We start from the raw sequence: 20,991 nt of genomic DNA, 5'->3' as shown, positions 1-20,991 counted from the left end.
TCATAATCTGGGAAGGAAACTAGAACTTTTCTCTTCATGTGATTCTCAGCCAGAAGAAAAAAAGACTTACTTTTTCAGAATGGTCTGAGGCCTTGAATGTGGTTGATGTCTACGTTCGGAAAGATCACCACACTGGGGATTGAGAATGGATATACTGCTGGTCTCTGAAGCGGGAGGTGGGGTGGGTGCAGAAGCAAGGAGAAGTGGGACATTACTATTTACACAGAAATCATAGTTAGTCTGGGTAGACTCAGAATATTTTGAAGCCTGTGCTAATGTAAGTGTTGATCACTACAAGGTAAACCTTACGTCAGGCATGTGAGAGGATGAAGTCTTGCTCTTCTGCAAAGAGACAGAACCTTAAGGTTATGACTCTTTGCTGCCTTGTGTGCTGTGATTTCATTTATACCTTTGCAGAACAAGTGAGAAAAGTGACCAAACGGGAACTTTCTTCTGGATTGCTAGTAAATGGACCTGAGTTTTGTCCCTATGTCAGTTCTGTGGTCCAGGTGGAGAGACAAACTCAGGTCTTTTCCATTGTCAAGTATATGTATGACAAAATCTCACCGTCCCTTGGGACAGGGGTGGGAGAGAGGTCCCTGAGGTGTGTCAAGACAATGCAATGGAAGTCATGGTGCTCTGGCACCATGCACCAGTCATTGGAGTTGCCTTGGTTTATGCCTGGGTTGGAACGAAGAAGTTGCTGCCCAGTATAAGACTGAGATGCTTTGGAAGAATGGGTGTCTTCACATCTCTGGCTACCAACTTCTGGGACTTTGGGGGAACAGTCCTAGATTTCTTTAAAGAAGGATGTGTCACAGAGAGCTTAGTCCCACAGCTTTCCCAGCAGTGTTATGTAGACATATGCCCTCTGCAGCTGTGATAGCCCAGACTGTGCGTAAGCAAGCACTGCCGTTACTTGGAGGCCCTGGAAGAACTAAAAATTGAATAACAAACTGTCACATTTATCCATTCAGTAACACTTTGATAGATCAGAAACACATAATGTAGAGGTAAGTCCAGATCCATAATGCCACCAGATGGCTGCTGAGGGCCCATGGGAGGCCCCATGGACTGAGGAGCACTGAGCTTCAAGCTCCTACCAGCTCATACTGTCAAATCAGTGAGGTTTTGGGAGAAACTCCTGTTACGACGTGGGCAAAGAAATAGAGAAACTAGTCTAAGATGGCATAAGGTCTGTTAGTGAAAGAGATGGTATGACACAGCACTTGGGGGATAACACCAGGGGAGAGGCAAGTGGATCCTAGGTGTGTGGATATGCTCTCTTTTATCTCAGGCTGGCTCTACTACCCAGCGTATGTGGAACGAGGAGGGAGACAGACTCAAGTGAGAAGGGCTGGCACTATTGTACAAGTTGGTCCTAGACCTGCTAGATGCCTGGATTGCGATCCCATCTGCCAGCTGAGCAGGAAATCAGTTGTGCTCTCTTTCCCTAGTCAGTGCCTGCCAGGGATATTTGAGAATGCCACCTGAGGATAAATAGTTATTTTATATAAAGGTGTTATGTATTTCACTGAAAAGCAACTTTTTCATGCATGTACGTGAGGCATATGAAAAGCAATTGGCTGTAAAACTTGGAGCTCAGAGGTATGCGTAGGAGATTTCTCTTGATGCTGTGGTGTGCTTCCTGGAATACTTCTCTCCTGAGATAAGAGTTGCTGAAGAGTATTCTGATAGTTAAATGTACACTGTATGGGGCATTTCATACTTGTAAGTACTTCCTGTAATAGGCGGTTGACCAAAGAGGAATAAAAAGAAAGTGTCATTCTGAATCGCATATTGAGTATAGGCTGGTTTCTTGTCTTCTAGTCCTGCTGACTTGAAGGGAAGTTGATGCTCCTCTTTTTTGGTTACGACTTGTGGGTCTTGGGCTCCAGAGATCTGCAGAAAAACAAGCATCTTAAGGAAAGGTGCCGTGAGGTTTTGATACTGACCTTGACCTCTTCATTATCAGGTGTGAGATAGTCATATTTTGTTCAGACTCTGCTCCTTGTTCGAGTTTTGTTGGAAACAATGTGTAATCCAATGGCTTTGGCACTGATGATGGAAACTACCTCTCTACACTAGGAGTGGAATTTGTTAAATTGCCTAGGTACTAGGGCTACCTCTATAACCAGTGGAGGGACAGATGTCCCTGTAGAGGGGTCATTTGTCTCCTTGTTGTGTAGTGAGGAAAACTGCATGGGTAGCTCTGATGCCTCATTTCTGGATGGCCAAAAGTAGGTGAAATGAATCCCATCTGAGTGTTTCCTACAGCATCAGTTGCTAACTGGTGAGAGGAACCTCAAAGTGCTGCCACCATTATACACCATGATGGTAGAGCAGCATCCACCCTACTGAGCTGTGCTCAGTGTGCTAGTTTGGCCTCTGCAGTGGCACTGCTGGGGCTGGAGGCAGAGAGAAGGACACTGAGGAAGAAGAGGAGGTTGGTAGTCCCTCAAGAAGGAGATTGATGTGTCAGGAGATGGAGAGCACTGAGGAGCCCAGGAAGCAGACCCTGGGCAAGGGTGCAGGTAGGAGGTGGTGGTAAAGACTAGTGTTAAATACCTCCTTTTGCAGTGCGTTGTTTCTTGCACTGAACAACAAATGTTTGTCTACAGCCAAACGTTTTGGCTTGCTTCCCATAAGGTTTTGTGCAGCCAAAGTTTACTCAGCAAATATTAATCTTAAGCAAACTTGAAATTTGCTATCAGCAAACATCCTTAGCAGATGCTGGAGTGTAAGTATTAGTGCTTTCTTCCATGGCAGAACTGAGCTGAAGAGGTATCAAGGGGGTCTGTGAGCAACTGCAGCAAAGCAGCAGTCTTCAGATTGGAAGCCTTAAAAATACACGACATTTTGAGGGAAACTTTACTGACCATAATGTCTGAATAGTTGCCATCTGTTTATGGGCAAGACATAAGCAAAATAAGAAGGAAGATATGTCAGATGATAAGTGTTCAGAGGCTCCTGCAAAGAACAGTGCATTTTTTCCCCTGCTTTGTCTGTGGTAGATGGGATGAAAAGCAACATGCTCCAACTGCAGCAAGGGAGATTCAGGTTAGATAGTGAATAAAGGTTTCTGTTGCTGAAGGAAATGAAGCAGGGAAATAGGCTGTCTGGGGCAGATGAGGCATCTCCATCACTGGAGGACTTTAAGAACAGATTGAACAAACACTTGTCAGATGTGACATGGTTGTAGGTGACCCTACCTTGAGGCTGGGGAATGGATGATGCCCTTCCAGCCTTATGATCTGCTGGCTGTCTGAGATGGATTATCTAGTACGGACAAGTGTGTTGGCATCAACATTGCAGAAACGTATTTGTCAGACTGTTAGACAACTGCGAGTACAAACAGTAAGCCTAACAGCCACAACTTTCATGCTTCATTTTTAATTGGGGTTAATTTCCTAAAATGAAGTCAGGGACTGGGGAATCTGTTTGGGAAGCCTATTTTAAAAGGTCTGAGTGTAACACTCACTGCTTCTACTAATTCAGACTGGGTCATACAGCACTGCACTTTCTAAAGAACGATGCTGGGGTTTTTGATTTGTTTTGTTTTTGAAGTGTGAGTTATTCTTGATTCAGGTAGGACCTGAGTGGTGTAAGACAGTCCTGTATGAATTACAGCATCTTCCTGATGCTGCCCTGTGCATGGTGCCCCTTCCCCGTGTGCTCCCTGTGCTCCCTGGCTCACTCTCTCTCACAGGGCTTTTGAACAGAGCCTGGGTGACATGATCTCTGTCCCTTCCAGGAGCCACATGGACCAAAGCTGCATCCAAGGTGGTCAGCTGGCTGGGCAAGGGCCCTTCACAATGTCCAGTCTGCTTTCACCCGCTCAGGATCTGCTTCCCACCGTTTTTGCACGGTGTGTGAAATGCACTGTCTGGTCACAGTGATCTAGGCAGCCTCCTCAGCTCTGGCTGGTTTTGTAGCTAGTACCAGCTGGCCTTCGGCCACCAAAATCTGTGCTTGACAGCATCAAGTGGGAAATGACAATATGGTCAGTGTCCCAGTGACCACCGTGATTGCTGGGATGTTAGAATGGTGGTAAAATTGGCAAGTGCCATCATCATTACACCCTAGATGTCAGTATAGGTACGTGTCTTAGAGAAAAACCAGGGCTCCAGAGTATGCCAGCATCCTATTTGCAAATGATGTTGATGTGTGTGAATTGTGGCAGTGACTGGTGGGGCCTCAGTGTACTAAGAAATTGCTCTTGCCATGACTGCAATAACCACTACTCCACTTTGAGGGATACCAGGTGGGATATAGGTGTCCAGTCAACGGCTGCAAAATAGTCAGGCATACTGCTCGCATGGGAGGGGTGATGAGGCCTGGGCTGGGACAAGGGGAAATGAGCTGGCGAGGCAGCAGATGACAGTACAGCTTTGTAGGTCTCCGTGATGAGGGTAGCCACCATGAACTTACAGATGGTTAGCTGCTAATATGGGACAAGGGGGATATGAAACTCATGTGACCAGCTTTCAGAAGAGAGCAATTACTCACATCTGTATGAGGATTGAGGGCTGGGCATTGGTGAACTGCCACTACAGACCTGGTGTCTGGTCTGGGCCCAGGACCGTGAAGGTCCGCATCCTCAAATTAGTGGCCAAGAACTCTCCCAAATCAGAAGTATAGGGTAGTCCCAACATGGTGCTTGTGACACGTCCATAACAGTCAAGACACAGTGGGTCTACAACTCATGGCAACAGCTCCTGTCAATGGGTCATGCTTTTGGTGTGTGAAAGACTGGCTGTTGCTGGGGCTCCAGCTCCTAAGATACCCCTGGGATACCTGCAATAGAGATGGCAGAGCATTGTGTCATGGCCCCATGTGCCTGGAGCAGGCAAGGGTTTCCTGCTGCTTTTTTCTCCCTTCTTGTGTGGGTGAGGGAGGCTGACACAGCAAGATCAAGAGCCTGTGGGTGGAAAGGAGCCTCCAACTGGAGATGAGATGAGGATGGGAACCTAGCTGGAGTGTTAAAAATGCCTTTGGGGTAGCTGCTGTGACTGGTATTACCCTGTCTGTCCAGCAGTGTCGATGTGGTCATGACAACCTGACTACTCAGTGAAGCCATGGTCCCGGAGACTGATCCCTTAACCATGCTGCTCCTCAAAGTTCTTGTGCCTCTCTTGTGTAGCTGTGCAAACCAGGATGTCCTGGAGAGCAGCTGCATGAGGCTGCAGGTCACATATGGGTTCATGGCTATCGCCAAGGCAAGGAGCTTCCACCATGTTTGCATTTCCTTTCTCTGCCTGTAGACCAAGGATGTTTTTATACAGTCCATTAGCAAATATTTCAACAACACAGCTACACAATCAGTTTAAAACAAAAATACCCTCAAGGAAAACTGTGTTAACACAGCCACATGTAGCACATAAGCTTATGAGCAGAGAAGCTGTACTGCCCTGGTTGTCACAATTATTTTTAAGCCTTTTTTTTTTTTTTTTTTTTGGTGCAGAAACTTACTCTTATCTCCAGGTTTTCATGTCTTTTTCTTGGAATTAGATGACCTGTAATACGGGCTTTATTTGCACCCCTTTTCTATTGTGTGCTCATGTATTCACTGCAAAAAGGTGGCTATTTCCTTCATCTGAACATATATTCTCACCTTTATTTCCGTGGGTAGCCTTGCTGTTTCCAGCACCCTGTTGATCTACACATGACTGTTTTCGAAGAACTGAACTAGAAAATGCTTTTATGTGATTCAAAGAAAGACCAAAGCAAGTGCTTAATGGTAAAAAGAAGAATACTATCTTTCTCTAGAAGATGGGCTGTTCACACAGAGCATGTTTCTTAAAGACTTTATTTTTAAAAGGTCAAACTAGAAAACTCATTCTTGGATGACTGTGTTTCAGCATTCAAGTGTGTATGTGCGGTTGACTGCAGACAAGGCAGGAGTCCAAGCTCCTGTTGGAGCCAGTGAGAATACAGGGATTAATTCAGTTGCCCACAGGTAGGCAACTGGTGATACCTGAGGTGTCCTACAGTGTCCTCCTGTTGTTTTGCAAAGGTACAGCTCTGTGAGGCCTGTGTCATGCCTGGGTGCAGACGTCTCATCCAGGTTGCCATGAATCACAACTCCTGACTCCAAAGGCTGCATTGGACAGATCACTCTTGGCTGTAATGGGAGCAGACAAACCCAGCGCACACGTAGAAACTTCTCAGTATCCGTCTAAATTTGGGTGTCTTCATCTGCAGCCAGATCTTGTCCTATCTGTCTCTGTTCCAGACACTCCCTGCTATCCCTCTTGTGCTCCCAATCTCAGCCTCATTATGCTGGGGATATGATGCAGCCTTGACCATTTGGGATTTCAATTTGTTTTGCATCTGCTGACAGAGAACAACTGAGCTCTATGGTCTTTCCTTTTTAAGCAGAGGATTATGTGAAATAATCAGAACTTTCATTTTTGTCTTTAGAAAGCAAAGTATTGATGAATTTGGCACAAAAAAGCTTTGGATCATTGGAATTTCTATACCCCACAAAGCCAAGTACTACATTTCCTGTCTAGCAAGAAAATGACCTCCATATAAGACATAATGTAGCAATTACGTTGGCAGGAATTATTAGAAAAGTAAGTGACAAAGCTGCCTTAGAGCCAATGAGAGGTCTTATAGCTATGGAAGCTTTTGATTTTTGTTTTTTAATTAATGTGTCTGCTTAAGATGCTCACTTCTCAATCATCTTACATAAAATGGTAGATAGGTAAAAAAGATCATGAAATCATGAGTTACCAGGAAGAATGAAAAGACTGACTTTGAAGAAATCTGTACCTAATACACCTGATGTGCAGTGAAAACGTGTGTATTAAGTTGCTTAAAAGCCAGAAAACTACCATTGCAAAGCATTCTGTGTAAAGTAACTGGGAAGGTTAGAGCATGGAGGCAGTTCATCAATGTAAGTGAAGGCCTATAGGAACAGATTCATATCTGGAGGAACTCTGGCTGTTTCCTTCTACTTAGCTCAAAACGCCCTTAAAAAATATTGTTTCTCTGCTGCTTCCAATGAACATTTTAGATGAGATTTGCTTGATATTTAGGCTTGTGCATGTTAATTTTTGATGATGTTTTGGCAAATTATACATCTAACAAATGATGTTCGAAGCCTGTTTGTGAAATAAACCCTCCTAATAAACAGGACTTAATAGTTAACTTAATAAACAGTAGCTTTCCTTTTTCAGCCCAAACTCCTGCTGGGGTACTGTGGCTCTGGCAGACGCACTTGTTCGCACTACAAAGCAAGCTGCGTGTTTAGGAGTGTTTCCGAAGGTGACCATCTCATGGCCATCCTGAGAAATGGACGTTTTCAGCTGCAGGTGCCAGGGCCTGCAGCCACTGCCTTCCCGCTGCCTGTGCTGCCTTCCCGCTGCCTGCCCTGGTGCGGGACAGCGACATCCACAACACCGACGTGCTCCTGGGGCTGGCGGCTGTGCTTTTGAACCCAGTGGGCTGTGCCTGGTGGGGCCGGTCGCTGGCCAGGTCTTCGAATCAAACTCTTCAGCAATGTTATAAAAAAAATAGGTTCTGTTCGGTTGCAAGGGGTAAAACAAAGTCAAACTTGGTATCCGTGAAAGTGCTGTTTCTCTAGCTTATAGCAGATGAGAGAGCAGGATGCAGAGCCCCGCATCCAGCTTCCTTGGGGTCCCCGGCCCCGTGGCAGAGTCCATTGCAGCTGGATGAAAGAGGAACAGGCTTTGGCAGGAGGTTCACTTCCACACCTCTGTTTTCCCCGCAACTTATCATCTCCAGTCTGCAATCCCACTCCTGTGCAAAGGAAGACAATACTCGACAACTGTGAATTAAACCCAGACTTGGTCTGCGTCAGTGTTCAAGGTGAGCGGAGCATCCCTGACAAGTGCCGTGGGGGTGGCGGTGGAGCACGTGTCTGCTCTGTGACAGCCTAATATCGGGGCTGGGGCTGGGCCCGGGCAGCCCACCCCTGCCTCCTGCACCAGGGGTCTGCGTGGGGGCATGAAATTACGTCCGCCTCCAGCTGCTGGCCTGGCACGGAGGCAAGGCTTCTTATTAGAAAAGTATGCCTTTTAGCTCAGATGGCAGCAGCCTGTGGTTTTCATGCTGCTGATGGTAGTTCTGTCCCTAATGGTGCACGTATATATGTAAAAGCATAATGTCACTTGTCTCTTGAAGCACCTGTCACTTCTTCAGCTTGCTTAGCTTTTTCCCTGTCATTCCAATGACAGAAGTGTTGGTCTGAGAGTACCACAAAGTGCAGAGTGCTCTTGCAGAGATACAGAATTGCTGAGAAATACAGGGAGGACCTGTAGGGAGCAAATCAGGAGGGCAAATCACCCCTCATTCTGGGTATGTTCTACCTCTGCTAGCGTTTCATGTCCTGCTGCTCATGTTTTCTGTGGCTTTTGGTTAAGTGGTTGAGGAATGCACATGCCATGTGCTACTGCTGAAGTCAAAGTGACCCACTGGCTCTAAGGTAATAGTTCACAGCAAAATATTAGTCCAACAGGATAAGGGGGGAATGTGTGAAAGAAGGAGGAAATAGAGAGATGGATCAAGACAAGATCTCTCACCTAAAATAATCAGCATTCAGACATCGTTGGTTATCATAACTCTGAAAGGTAGATTGTAAGTCAAGTTTTCAAGCAACCTTCAAAAGTAGCTCCAAATTTTGTGCATCAAGAGACTGATTCAAAGGCAGTTGAAGACAGTACCAAGTCTACCACCTACTTGTGTGACTTACTTTGGATCCAGTTACCAAAATTTTATGGGCGTGCAATATACAAAAAATTAACATTACTAGCAGATCACCATGCTCCAGAACTTCTCAAAACTTTGTCCTCTCAAAACATTTCTCCTTTAGAAGATATCCTACAGGCTGTTTCTTCAATATAGAAATAACTCTAATCTCCAAGGGGAGTGCAGTTGGCCCAGAGGACCTCCATCTTTTGTGTGCTGTTAGTCATTACCATTGACTTGGGGTGACTGTGCTGGCTCTATCAGGATCCATCGGTAATGACTGATTTTCCAAAAAGGGAGAAGGAGCAAACAGGGATGTGGAAGGAGGAGAGAGGATGTCAATTAGCCAGGAGAGCCAGTGGGAGCTGCCCGGTGCTCTGTGCCCCATGAACTATTTCATATACCTTTACATGCCTGACTGCTGCTGAGTGCCACGGCTGCTCTTGGTAGTTGCCACATGACACATTTAAGGGCAAGCTAAGCTACCAGCTCTGACCAAAACTCCCTTAATCCATACTTGTGCCCTCCCAGAGGTGGACAGCAGCAAGGCCACCAGTCTGTGGCTGCTTCAGTTTGCAGTTCCCCAGCCAGAGAGCAAAAAGGGCATTTGGTCCCTTCCACTGCATTTCCTTGGCTGCTCAAGCTGTGCGCTGAGCTGAGAAGTTGCTGCCACCAAAACAGGACCTTTAATGACTGGCAAGGCCTTGGCAATGGTTGCTGTTGTGAACATCGGTGGCTGCTGTGCGAGGTGGCGGGAAGCCCAGCTGTGGTGCTCGGGGCTAATGGTGGCACTGCGTGGTGGGTGTTATCAGCCCCTCCTTTGGTTTTGTCAGCACGATGTCTTGGTGGTGAGCACGGGCTGCTGTGCCGTGGTTTTCTGTGTGCGGGCTAGGTTTGGTCTCGGTAATGTGTGCGCACCGCTGGTACCTCTGTTAGCCTGAAGAGCGCGTGCGGTGTCTGTATGAGAGAAATGGCTTGTTCCCAGCCAGGCCGGGCGGATGTGGAGGACAGACAATGCTCTCTTCTGCTGTGGGTTTGACTCTCCTGCTTGGTAGTGTTTTGGTCTGTGGAAAGTCAGGACTTGTTAGTCTGCTTTAGGGAATGGGGAGGTTTAGAAGCGGTCCCCAGTGTGACTGGTTTACCACCTGAGCTGGTCTGCTGCTGCCCACGGGGTACGTGCCGCCCTGCAGGACGAAGAAGAGTTTGGTGGCAAAAAAGCAGGTCAACCGAGCAAAGCAAAAGCACCCCTGTGGCGTGAGCCGGGTCCTTTCTGTGTTGGACGGCTGGCCAAGATGTTGTGGCCCAAGCTTTTGCACGGGCCGATGCGTGTGTACAACCCCGTGAGGAGCGACAGCCAGCCCTTGCTGTTGCCCGTCTTGCTGTAACTTGCCACACGGGCTGGATTAACGTAGCAGGGATGTGGCAGCATGGGCTCTGCCCAGGTAGGTCTGCTCTCCCGGGGGTTTCTCTCTCCGGCGTGGAGCGGGTCTGGTGTGCCGGACCACGCTGCAGAGCGAGGGACAGTGGCTGCTTTGGGGCCACGCCTCGCCGAGAGGTGCCTGGGGCACGACGCAGGTGCGGGCGGCTCGTTCGCCATTTTGTTGCCTGTCTGGACACTGGTCCCACTCTGTCACCCACGTGCCGGTGAGGTGGGGTCGGGGGACGCAGCACCGGCCGCTTGCTCAGCGCAGAGCCCAGGGGAGCAGCGGTCCCGTCCTTCACACCTCCCGCTTGTGTTTTGGTCAGAGGTGCCCCGAGTCCCCAGGGCGAGGGTGGACGCGGCAGTTTGGCCGGGCTCCGAGGAAGGCTTGCGGCAGCGGTGGCACCGTGACCCTGCTGCGCGGGGGAGGACAAGGCATGGCCTCCGCCAGCCACGAAGCCCTGGGTCTCAATGCCCTCCCGGCCCATAGGCTCTGCAGGCATGGCGGGAGGGGGTACAACCATCTTAATTAAACCCACAAATAACCTGCTTTTCAGCAAGGAGCAAAACTGCTGTAGTGAAAAATTAAAGGATTATGATCTGTGACTTGTGTGCATATGCAAGCATCGGACCAAGACAACCACGCTTAATTTTGCAATCTTAGATTAACTTTTGCGACCAAATTAATTTTTTCTTTCTGCCTGCTTCAGAATGATCGTCCAGTCATAATACAAAAATGTTCTCCTGAAATAGCAAAAATAAGAGGTATTTTCTTGTTAAATTTAAAAAGTGGTTATTTTTATTTCTCATATTCAGACTTAGCAATACAAGAACGAGGAATTGCACTGGAATATGTATGAATAAAAATAAAGCTCTAGCTGATAGGCTTGATTTTAGTGATCATTTTCTCCAATTTAAAAACTCTGAAGCTAGAGGTGTTAGCCTGATTTTTTATTTATTGGAGAAATAAGCTTGTTGAGGCTTTTCCCAGCAGTCTAGCAGCTTGTTAGGCTGTTCCTCCTATAAAGGACTGGGATATTATTTCTAGTGGCATCATAGGAGTGGAATTCATTTGTATGGAGCTTTCTATTCCCCTGAAAAGTTTGCTGTATAAAGCTTTGGAAAGAAACAACTTTTTTGTTGTAAAATCCACAGGAAGGTCACTCTGCTCGTTACAGGTAGTTCAGGCATGCATGTGTGATTTCACGTTTTGCTTCTTAGTGCTCCTTTAAAATTAATAGCCAGAAGCTGAGTAATTTCAAATTACGTGCAAAACAACACTTTACAAAGGAATAGGAATTCCGTCCTCCCTCTTCCCAGAAGTTACATTTCTCTTCTTAATCGACAAAACGTGTGTCTTATAAAGCGTGGTTGAAAAGAGACAGTGCTTTAATGCCTCACCTCATAGAAACATGTCCATTGGCAGTCATGTGGCGTATGAAATGAGTATCGGAGACATGGTGTTTTAGAAGATTTGAGTACCCCAATGACATGGGATCTTGCACCAGACAGAAATGAGGGTGAGAATTTGTCATGCAGGAAATTAATCCACGAAAAGTTCAGAGAGCTGATCTATATGCTAATGTATTTTAAGAATGCAGTGCAAGCAACTGGAAGAGGGTGAAATATGGGGGGTGGTGGGAGGAATGGAGTGGTGCGGGGGGGGCATTTCCAACACTGCTTATTGCATCTGGGAGCCATACTAGCTGCGGCTTTAGTTTCCACTGATAGAAGCCCCATGGGAGAGGAGAAGAGAGAGAATTATTAAAAAGCGATCTTAAAAAATCGTGACACATGGGAAGGCATCGTGGCGTGTTACGCAGCATCCTTCATTTGGAAGAATCTTGACGCACATTAGAAACTTGTTTTGTAGTAAAACTGCAATAAAACAGTAGCAGAGGCTGTGTGGAGCAGTGGCACGGAACTGAGCCTGCAACCTGATCTCCTAAAATCAAGAGCAGAGTGATGCTTAGGTGGTGTGTATCAACACAGCACAAGGTAGCCTTGCTTCTTGCTACAGGTTACTAGATGCCACTGTAGTGCAGAGGAAAGCTGCGAAGGAAAGGAAGGAGAGACAAGAAACAGACGGAAAAATTAATGAAGAGGAGCTACAGGCCAGGAAATAGTGAGATGAGGAGGAGAGAAAAGTGATTAAGAAGGAAAAAAGTTGAAACAAATTATTATTCCTTAGGTCTTTGAGCAGAGGTTCATATCATTTGCTAGTATATGTTTTTTTTCCCACAGCTTGCTCATAGTTACATCTTCTACTTACAGGAGCAACACTAAAAGTGTACCTTTAAAGGCTAATTCAGTACTCATAGAAATTATCAGAATTCTTCCCAGTCACAGTTACCAAGCAGTGATGGGCAGTGGAGTTGTGGTATGCTTCGGTGGGGACACATTAAACCATGAGAAATTTTGTAAATTGTTCTCCAGGGCTGATAGACATGGCAGGAGATAATTTCCAGTTTATATTAACTTGAATGTAGCAAATGGTTAATTTAGACCGAGTGGGAAGGAGTAATTTCATCATATAATATCATATATGTGCCATCACCTACATGTGATTCATGAAAAATGTGAAAATCCCCTGGCAGTGGCAAGGGGAAAGGGAGCAATGTTGGCAATATTACATACATAGCATGTTAAAGAATAATTTCACAGCTGATGAACCTGGAATTTATCCAAACTCAGATAATTTTAAAAAATTTTATTCTTGTTGGCCTGAAGAGAAAAACAAACAGCAATTACAAAGGGACTATGTGTTGTATGGGACTCTTAGGAAATACGATTTGTAATATATTGGCTAGACCAATAAAAGATATCACAATATTTACTGTGTCCACTTAAACAATAAAGCAATTTAAGATAATTCTTCATACAAATCTTTTGGTTGTGAAGAAGGTGAACATAAACCAGCTTGTTTGTTACGGATATTTGCAGCGGTTAAATAATACACAGGCACAAGGACAATCTCTGCACTTGTGCTGGAAGCCTGTATTTCCCCTCAACACTGCAATGCTCTTTACTTTTTGATAACTGGGGTTGAAAACAGAAGAGGGGAAATAGAGTCCTTAGAAAAGATTCCCATATTCTTTTAACATCTTGTCCCAAATAAAACAGCTTTTTTGGGTTTGTTTGTTTGTTTGTTTGTTTTTTGTTTGCTTGTTTGTTTGCGTGTTTGTTTTTGTTTGTTTGTTCCCTCCTGGTACATGCAAAGGACAGAGTCTGCTGGCTGTACAGAGAAATAAGAAGTGGCGACTATGAAAAACTGGACAGCTCAAGTACGTGGCAGTGAAATCTGAATAGTGACAGCCTTTTACGTAAACGTGGTGAAACAGGGACTTTGTTTTAAACCCTTTTGGAGAGTTCAATCCCATTATCTATCTCCATTCAGGAAGATCAAAAAAATTAATCTTACATGATGCGAACAGCTTGGTATATCATTGTGGTGGGGAACCCTCAACTTAAAGGGATGTGGATAAGCCAAATCTAATTGGCTTAGGACATATGCAGTTCTTAATCTTCTTTTGCTTTGCCTAGGGTGTGCTACGCACTGGAGAGAGCTCACCCAGGGAGATGATGTGATCTATGTGAGAAAGATGGAGAAAAAGGATAGACCATATACACACAGTAATTCCTCTACTGCCCATGTTGACTGTTTTTCTTTCAGGAGTCATGTCAGAAGTGGGTTTGAGAAGGAAAAAAACATCAGCTGCAAGGAACAGGAGAGATGTTGCACTGCATGGAGGTGGTGAAGACAAGGCTTGCAGAGAGGAGAGATGAGGTTGGCACAGGCAGAAGACCAGGAGCTGAGTGCTACCTGAGTTACTCGTGCAGGTCTCTAAAAGTGAAGATACAGGTCCCTAAAATGGTAATGTGAGGGTACATTTTAATATGGTAGAAAGAGGACAACAAAGACAGGGTACAGAAGGAGGGTGACAAGATAAAAATAGCAGGTAAAATAGCATTTGAAGGATATGTCTTTTGGGAAGGCCAGCTGGGTGATGGGTGCAGTCTTCAGGACTAGGGAGGTATGAACTCACTCCAAAGCCCTGGCTGCTTACATAGAGCAAAAAACTTCTGGATATGGCCTGGACACATGTGAGACAGAGTAAAACCTGACAGACTTGAACACCCCCAGTCATGGGAATCCTGATAACAGTGCTGAGAAGGGGGGAGAGAGTGGGGGCTCGCTCCAGTATAACCACAATAAATATAGGGATTAGAGAGAGGCAAAACCCAAAAGGCAGGATGGTGAGTTGGGGGTGTAAAGACAGGAAGAAACAGCACTCTGAGAAAATATGTAGAAGTGATGAGAGAGGCTGAATAGGCAGGTCTGTATGAACTCTGCTGTAGGGAGTGAAGGAGAGGGGAGGAAAACACTTCCAAGAAGTATAGGAAGAAAGGTAGGAAGACAACTATGCAAGGGGAGCATTAGGGAAAACAAGACTTTGAGGAGGAAAGATGTTTTAGAGAGGCTAAGGAAGATGGATGTAGACTGAAGGTCTTGGATACATCATTAAGAGCTTGCTGGGAAGAGCTTGCACTGCAGAGCATGGTGTGGCTAGGCCTGATCCAGGATACGTATGAATGGGGAGTTGCCATGGACAAGAAGTCAAAATTTAGGAAATGTCTCTAAATCCTTTGTAAAATCAGCAAGTGCTTAACACAGAAAAAAAAATGAAGTTGCCAACCAATGGTGCCAAACTAGCAAAAGTTTTTATTTCCATGAGACAACAGGAAATTTCTGATCAAGTTAAATTGTTTCAAGTAAACAATCCTTTAAATTGTTCTTGACTTTGAGTCTGAGCGTGGGGAAAACGTACAGGACATCTTCATCAATCTAGTGGCATTTGTTGGAAAACATAGCTCTGTGTTTAGTTAATGACTTAATTAGAAAAGCAGTAGTCAGCTGGCAGTGAATGGTGAGTCTTTAGTTAACAGGGAAGCATGAAAATGAGCCATCCATCTGTTCCTTCCTGTTAATTACCTCTAAATATTAAAATTGAATACAGTCTTCAACCTGATTGGTAGTTCGAGTGGCAATAGTGGAGATAAGATACTAAAAGAAAGACGTTAGTAGAGATGAAGATGATGCAGCGCAGAGCATACCTGTCTCTGAAACATTTCTACCTATGTACAACAGCTGCTGTGGTGGTCATGTTTGCCATTTCTGGTCCTTCAGCCATACTTCTGGCTTTAAACGAGCGACAGAGTTAACTGAGCCATTACTTTTGCATGAGAAACGTGACTGCACACTGCATGCCGGAAGCAGCATGTAGCTGTGGGGCTGGTCCCACTTTGAGGGTTGTTAGTGGAGGTTGGACTCTGCCTCCAGAGATCCCTTCCAACCTAAATTATTCTGTGTGCCCTTAAGAGCAGCAGTCAGAGTTGGCAGCCTGTCTCATTTTGTTGGTTTTCCCCTCTGAAACACCTTTCCACAGCATTGTCACTCCCACCTCTTCCCTCCTCCCAGTGAAGACCCCTGTGCAACCCACCCCGCGGCTGAAGCCGAGCCCCAGAGACAGCCCCAAAGAAGCTGGCTGGGGCAAAGCTTCTGCCTCATCTTAGCCGAGTGCCTCAGGGTGACTCAGGCTGTCTGCTGGGGCAGTCTTGCACATTTAATTTTCCCTTGCTGATCATTACTGTAGCTGGGCACCCTTGTAGCAGAGCAGCAAACTGCCCAAGGGACACGAAAACCTACTCTCTTCTAGCAACAATTGCCTGTGCACCCTGCGGTAGTCACCTTGTTTGGGGAAATGATGCACAATCCTTGTACTTTATTAATCATTTCTATTGAGCTTGCTGAAAGAAAAAAATAAAATTATTCTGCAGCAGTTCTTACAAATGCTACTTTTTATTTTAACTCCCAGCTATTTTTTTTCCTAATAGTATATGTACTCTGGGGAGCTGCTTTGGAATTTTTTATAGATAGGCAGGGTCAGGTCACTCTTCCCCAGCTTTAATCAACAGTTTCCACCTCCAACAAGCTGCAAAAAGGAAAAACCATAATGGAGAAAACGTTTTCAGTGGCTAAGATTATTTTTTCCCCTCTTTTTAGGTATTAATGTTAGCTAGTAGGGAACCTAAAGGCAATTGGAAGAGGCGACTGTGACAGTAGCTTCAGAAGGGCAGCTGGAGATAAACCTCCTCAACTCAGGCATGGAAAACTTGGAGTCCTTAAAGCAGAATCCCACTGCATGTGTGTAAGCGGTAGGTCATACTTTTGTCACCTTCAAACTTGATTTACACTCAACTTGCAGCACTGCATCTTTCCAACTGAACGCTTTCTCTCAGAAATAAGGATGTCATTTCTCAGCTCCATCTGGAGTTTATTACTCACATGTTACTTACAGTTCCTTGACTCTTGATAAGAAAAATTATTGTCATCTTGTAAATTTTCAAAACATTTTTCAGAGATGGCTTCCAGTGCTGTTACAAACACTTTTGCTACCTCTAATATTTGTTTTGATGGGTTTGGAGCTGCCATGCTATAGTTCACTGTTATTGCATGTCAGGTTGATGTATGTGGTATTTTCTATATGGTATATCAGTATAATTCAAAAAGAATTTGTCCAGAAAAATGGACAGGGAAGAAAACTATCGTGCAAGGTAAGTAATCAATATTTAAACAGTGTTTAGGAGTAGCTAATGGACAATACCAGATTCTCAGCTTTGATTTTGCCCCTTCCCAGCCTGATTTCCACAATAGCTGAACCAGGACATTTTAACTTTCATAAGCACTGAAGACAGGATATGAAGGACTCTCTGACTGTCTCTCAAGACAAGGGAAGTAACTCTGTGAAGGACTCCTAGAACAAGAAATTCCATTAAAGGACATGATTATAGGTTAAGCTGACAAGAATGACATTGCAAATTGTGAGATAACGATAAGGCAGATGTGCAGACTGCTATTTTAAAAAAAATATTTTCCCTATTTTTTTTTCTTCTGTTCAAACAGAAAATAATTTGGGTTTAGGTGATGTTTCTGAATATCTGCATATGGTTGGCCTGCTGAGAAGTTAGCCAGTTGTTTAAGTCTGTGGGGTAAGATCAACTGATCCATGGGGTTGTGCACCGCAAGGTCCCGGTGAAGGGTGGCACAAGTGAATAATGCCACCCCAGGACTGGACAAGGCACAAGGCCTGAGCCCTGAAGAAATATGGCCAAGAAGGCCAACAGCGTCCTGGCCTGTATCAGAACTAGTGTGGCCAGCAGGAGTAGGGAAGTGATCGTGCCCCTGTACTCGGCACTGGTGAGGCCGCACCTCAAATCCTGTGTTCAGTTTTGGGTCCCTCACTACAAGAAGGATGCTGAGGTGCTTGAGCGTGTCCAGAGAAGGGCAACGAAGCTGGTGAGGGGTCTGGAGCACAAGTCTCATGAGGAGCGGCTGAGAGAACTGGGGTTGTTCAGTCTGGAGAAGAGGAGGCTGAGGGGAGACCTTATCACTCTCTACAAACTACCTGAAAGGGGGTTGTGGCGACGAGGGTGTTGGTCTCTTGTCCCAAGTAACTAGTGATAGGACAAGAGGAAATGGCCTCAAGTTGCGCCAGGGCAGGTTTAGATTGGATATTAGGAAAAATTTCTTCACTGAGAGGGTGGTCAGGCATTGGAACAGGCTGCCCAGGGAGGTGGTGGAGTCACCATCTCTGGAAGTGTTCAAAAAACGTGTGGATGTGGCACTTCGGGACATGGTTTAGGGGGCATGGTGGTGTTGGGTTAATGGTTGGACCTGATGATCTCGAAGGTTCTTTCCAACCTTAATGATTCTGTGATTCTGTGTAATATGGTTAGTGGTATTAAAAACATGACCAGTCAGATGTGCAGCTGGTCTTACAAGCATGACGCTCTCTCACTGCATCCTCTCAATTGCCAAACAAACTGCACAGGTGTCTGTCCCATACCTTGGACATAAATCCAGAACCTTACACAAAAAGAGACACTTAAATAATTACTTTGGAGTACAAAATGGGATCCATTTTTAGATGGAATCAACTGAACTTTGCTTTCTGTTTTGGGGGTGTATTCCTGAAGAAAGGAATGGTTTATTCTGCCTTAAGCCCAAGCTGGAAATGGCGGTTATTTTCCTTCTAAATGGCTGTTACAGTTTTGTCAGAATGCTGCAGTAAAGATTTACTTCTAACTGTCATGACCACAAAGTGTTTATTAATTTTTGAATACGTATTTATGGGGTTCAGTTTATAAGTCTTTATGTTACTACAGTGCATGGTAATTTAGACATTTGATTCTTAAATGAAAAAGTATAAAAGTGAATATCACTGTATGCCTCGAATCATTGATTACACAAAATGTCTTAAAGATGAGTATCTAATAGTTTTTTCTTCTGTTGTTTCATTGCTAAAAAATCTGTTCCTTTGTAGAATAAATTTATTTCAAACTTTTTACCATGAATAACACTAGGGGTAAAAAAAAGGCAGAACGAATTACAGGCTAAAGATAAGTCAAGCAAATACGCAAACACAAAAATCCCCTTTATCAAGGGAAGTGGTGAAAGAGTCAAATTTTTTCCTCATTCTTAAGGCCAGGAGTCACATCATCATCATCATCTCCCAGTACTTTTAAGTATGTTCTCGACACCTGATGAGCTTTCTAAAGGCCAGCTTGAAATCTTCGTTAAAGCTAGTGTACAGCAAAGGGTTGATAAGGGAGTTGACATATCCAAGCCAGGTCAAGAAGTCTGCTACTTCTGGAGAGACAGTGCAAACGTGGAGGCCCACAAGCAACTCCTTGATGAAAAAGGGCAACCAGGACAAAATGAAAGCACCTAGAATCAGCCCCAGAATGCGAGCAGCCTTTCGTTCCCGCGTTGTGGAGATCTGCTGCCGGTCGCCAGCCAGGTCCAGGTCATTCTCAAAAGGAGGAATCCTTACGGACGTATTGATTTTATCGAACTCCGTGGTTGGGTCAGATGTGGAGAAGTCTGAGACGCAGAACGTCTGTGTGAGCTTGCAGCTGGCAAAGGAGTTTTGGCTGTCGGTGCTCCTGTTGCTGAGGTGGCGGCTCGAACCCCGCTTTTGGTAAAGGCTCTTTGCAGCATGGTAAATTCTGTAGTACAGGATCAGGATCAAAGTCAAGGGGATGTAAAATGCCCCAAATGTGGAATAAATAGTGTAGATGACATGATCGTGCTGAATGCGACACTCACTGGGAATATTGACGCTGCGGTGATTTCTCCAAAACAAAGGGGGCATTGATATGAAAATGGAGATAGTCCACACTGTGACTATCATAAGCCCAGCCCTTTTTGCTGTTCTTTTCCTGGCATATTCAATAGCATCTGTGATTGCCCAGTACCTGTCCAGAGCAATAACACACAGATGAAGGATGGAACACGTGCAACAGGTCATGTCAACGCTAAGCCAGATCTCACAGATGAAGTATCCCAAAGTCCATTTATCTATCATTATGTAAGTGATGCTCAAGGGCATGACAAGAACAGCAACAAGGAGATCTGTCACAGCTAGTGAACATATTAAATAATTTGCCGGCTGGTGAAGCTTCTTGGTTGTGGAGATTGCTGCAATTACAGCAGAATTCAGCAGCATAGTCAAGGTTGTGATTGTGGCCAAGGTCAGGGTAATGAGCATCTTTTCAGTTACTGTTTTTGGCTTCACAGCCACATTGGCTTCAGTGGTACAATTTGTGAAATTCATTTTCCCCTCCAGGATGCGCAGTGGAAGAAGAAGTTGCTGCTTCAGGTAGCGAATACGTTCAGGAGTCACCCATCTGAAAGAGGAACAAAGATGCTCCAGGTGCAATTTTTTTTTTATAATCCCATATTCAACAGAGCAGCAAAAAGCTTCCAGGTTTCCTCCTGTTCATTGTTTTCCTAGAAGATAAAACCACATCTGTTAGTGAACCTAGAAAAATCCCACCTTTTGGCAAAAAGTCTTATGCTTCTAATATTACCGCCTCAGGTAAAAATTTTGGTCTGTTTTTCCTTCTCTTCTCCTTCCTTTTGTTCCTATTTTTCTCTGCATTCATAGTTCATTTCTTTTTCTTCTCTAAAGGGCACTTTGGGCCAGATTTTCTGCTGATGTGAATTGGTTGTTTCTCCTTTGGTTTTGGAGATCTCACTTAAAGCGGGAAGTTGGACTAAGGGACCTCCAGAGGTCCCTTCCAACAAACATTTCTAACATCTCTGTGAATTATTGATACTGGGAGCTAGTCCTTTTCCTGCTTGTTAAATAGGCTCCAGCAGATGAAGGACTGAGGACATCCATCTGCCTTTTCATTTTAATTGCTATATGAAAGGGATCAATTACTTCTGTGTATCACCTTTGGAAAAAAGAAACAGAGCAGCCTACCTCAGCAAAGGCATGCTAGCATTTCACAGTTTTCTATTCTGCTTTTTCATATTCATGTCTGTATTAATATCTTGGAAATGGTACTTAAAAATTATTAATTAAAATTAAAATTATTCAGGTTACCTTTAACATGCAGCTTTCAAACAATGTTTAAAGGTTTATGGCAAACGTTTAGTTTTACACAGCACATTAGTGTTGCTAGGAGCTTATATAGTTTTGTCTAATTATTCCTGACATTTCACATATCCCACTGTGTGTGTCTTTAGAGGATACAGACAAAAAGCTTTTGCCTTTGCTTTGAGATTTCTATCAAATAGTGCTCCCTGTCAGGCTCCCTGTGTAACTGTAAGGTACAAACAATAATTTTAAAAGAAAGGTTTGTTTCAGGAGTTCAAATGTCTTTTCCATACATCCCAAATGCTGACTGAAGCCAGAGTTAGCAGTCTGTGGGATGCAACTTGGGATACCCTCTGGGGCCTTGCTTACTCATTTGTAATTTATCTTGGCATAAAAGAGGTAGAAAAC

General features: G+C 44.7%; 1 protein-coding gene across 1 annotated transcript; it reads right to left on the bottom strand.

The window, feature by feature from the left end:
• Positions 1 to 18,717: 18,717 nt before the first annotated feature.
• HTR1E (5-hydroxytryptamine receptor 1E) lies at positions 18,718 to 19,923 on the bottom strand (the record flags this gene model as incomplete). Its single annotated transcript, XM_081997252.1, has 1 exon — positions 18,718 to 19,923. Exon 1 carries the CDS (start codon positions 19,810 to 19,812, stop codon positions 18,718 to 18,720), a length of 1,095 nt encoding a protein of 364 aa, XP_081853378.1. The 5' UTR covers positions 19,813 to 19,923.
• Positions 19,924 to 20,991: the final 1,068 nt, after the last annotated feature.

Source organism: Phaethon aethereus, assembly GCF_964289735.1.
Source record: "Phaethon aethereus genome assembly, chromosome: 3".
In the NCBI taxonomy this organism is placed as follows: Eukaryota; Metazoa; Chordata; class Aves; order Phaethontiformes; family Phaethontidae; genus Phaethon; species Phaethon aethereus.
Note: the sequence above shows the minus strand (reverse complement) of the source record. Positions and strands in the feature narration are given on the sequence as shown.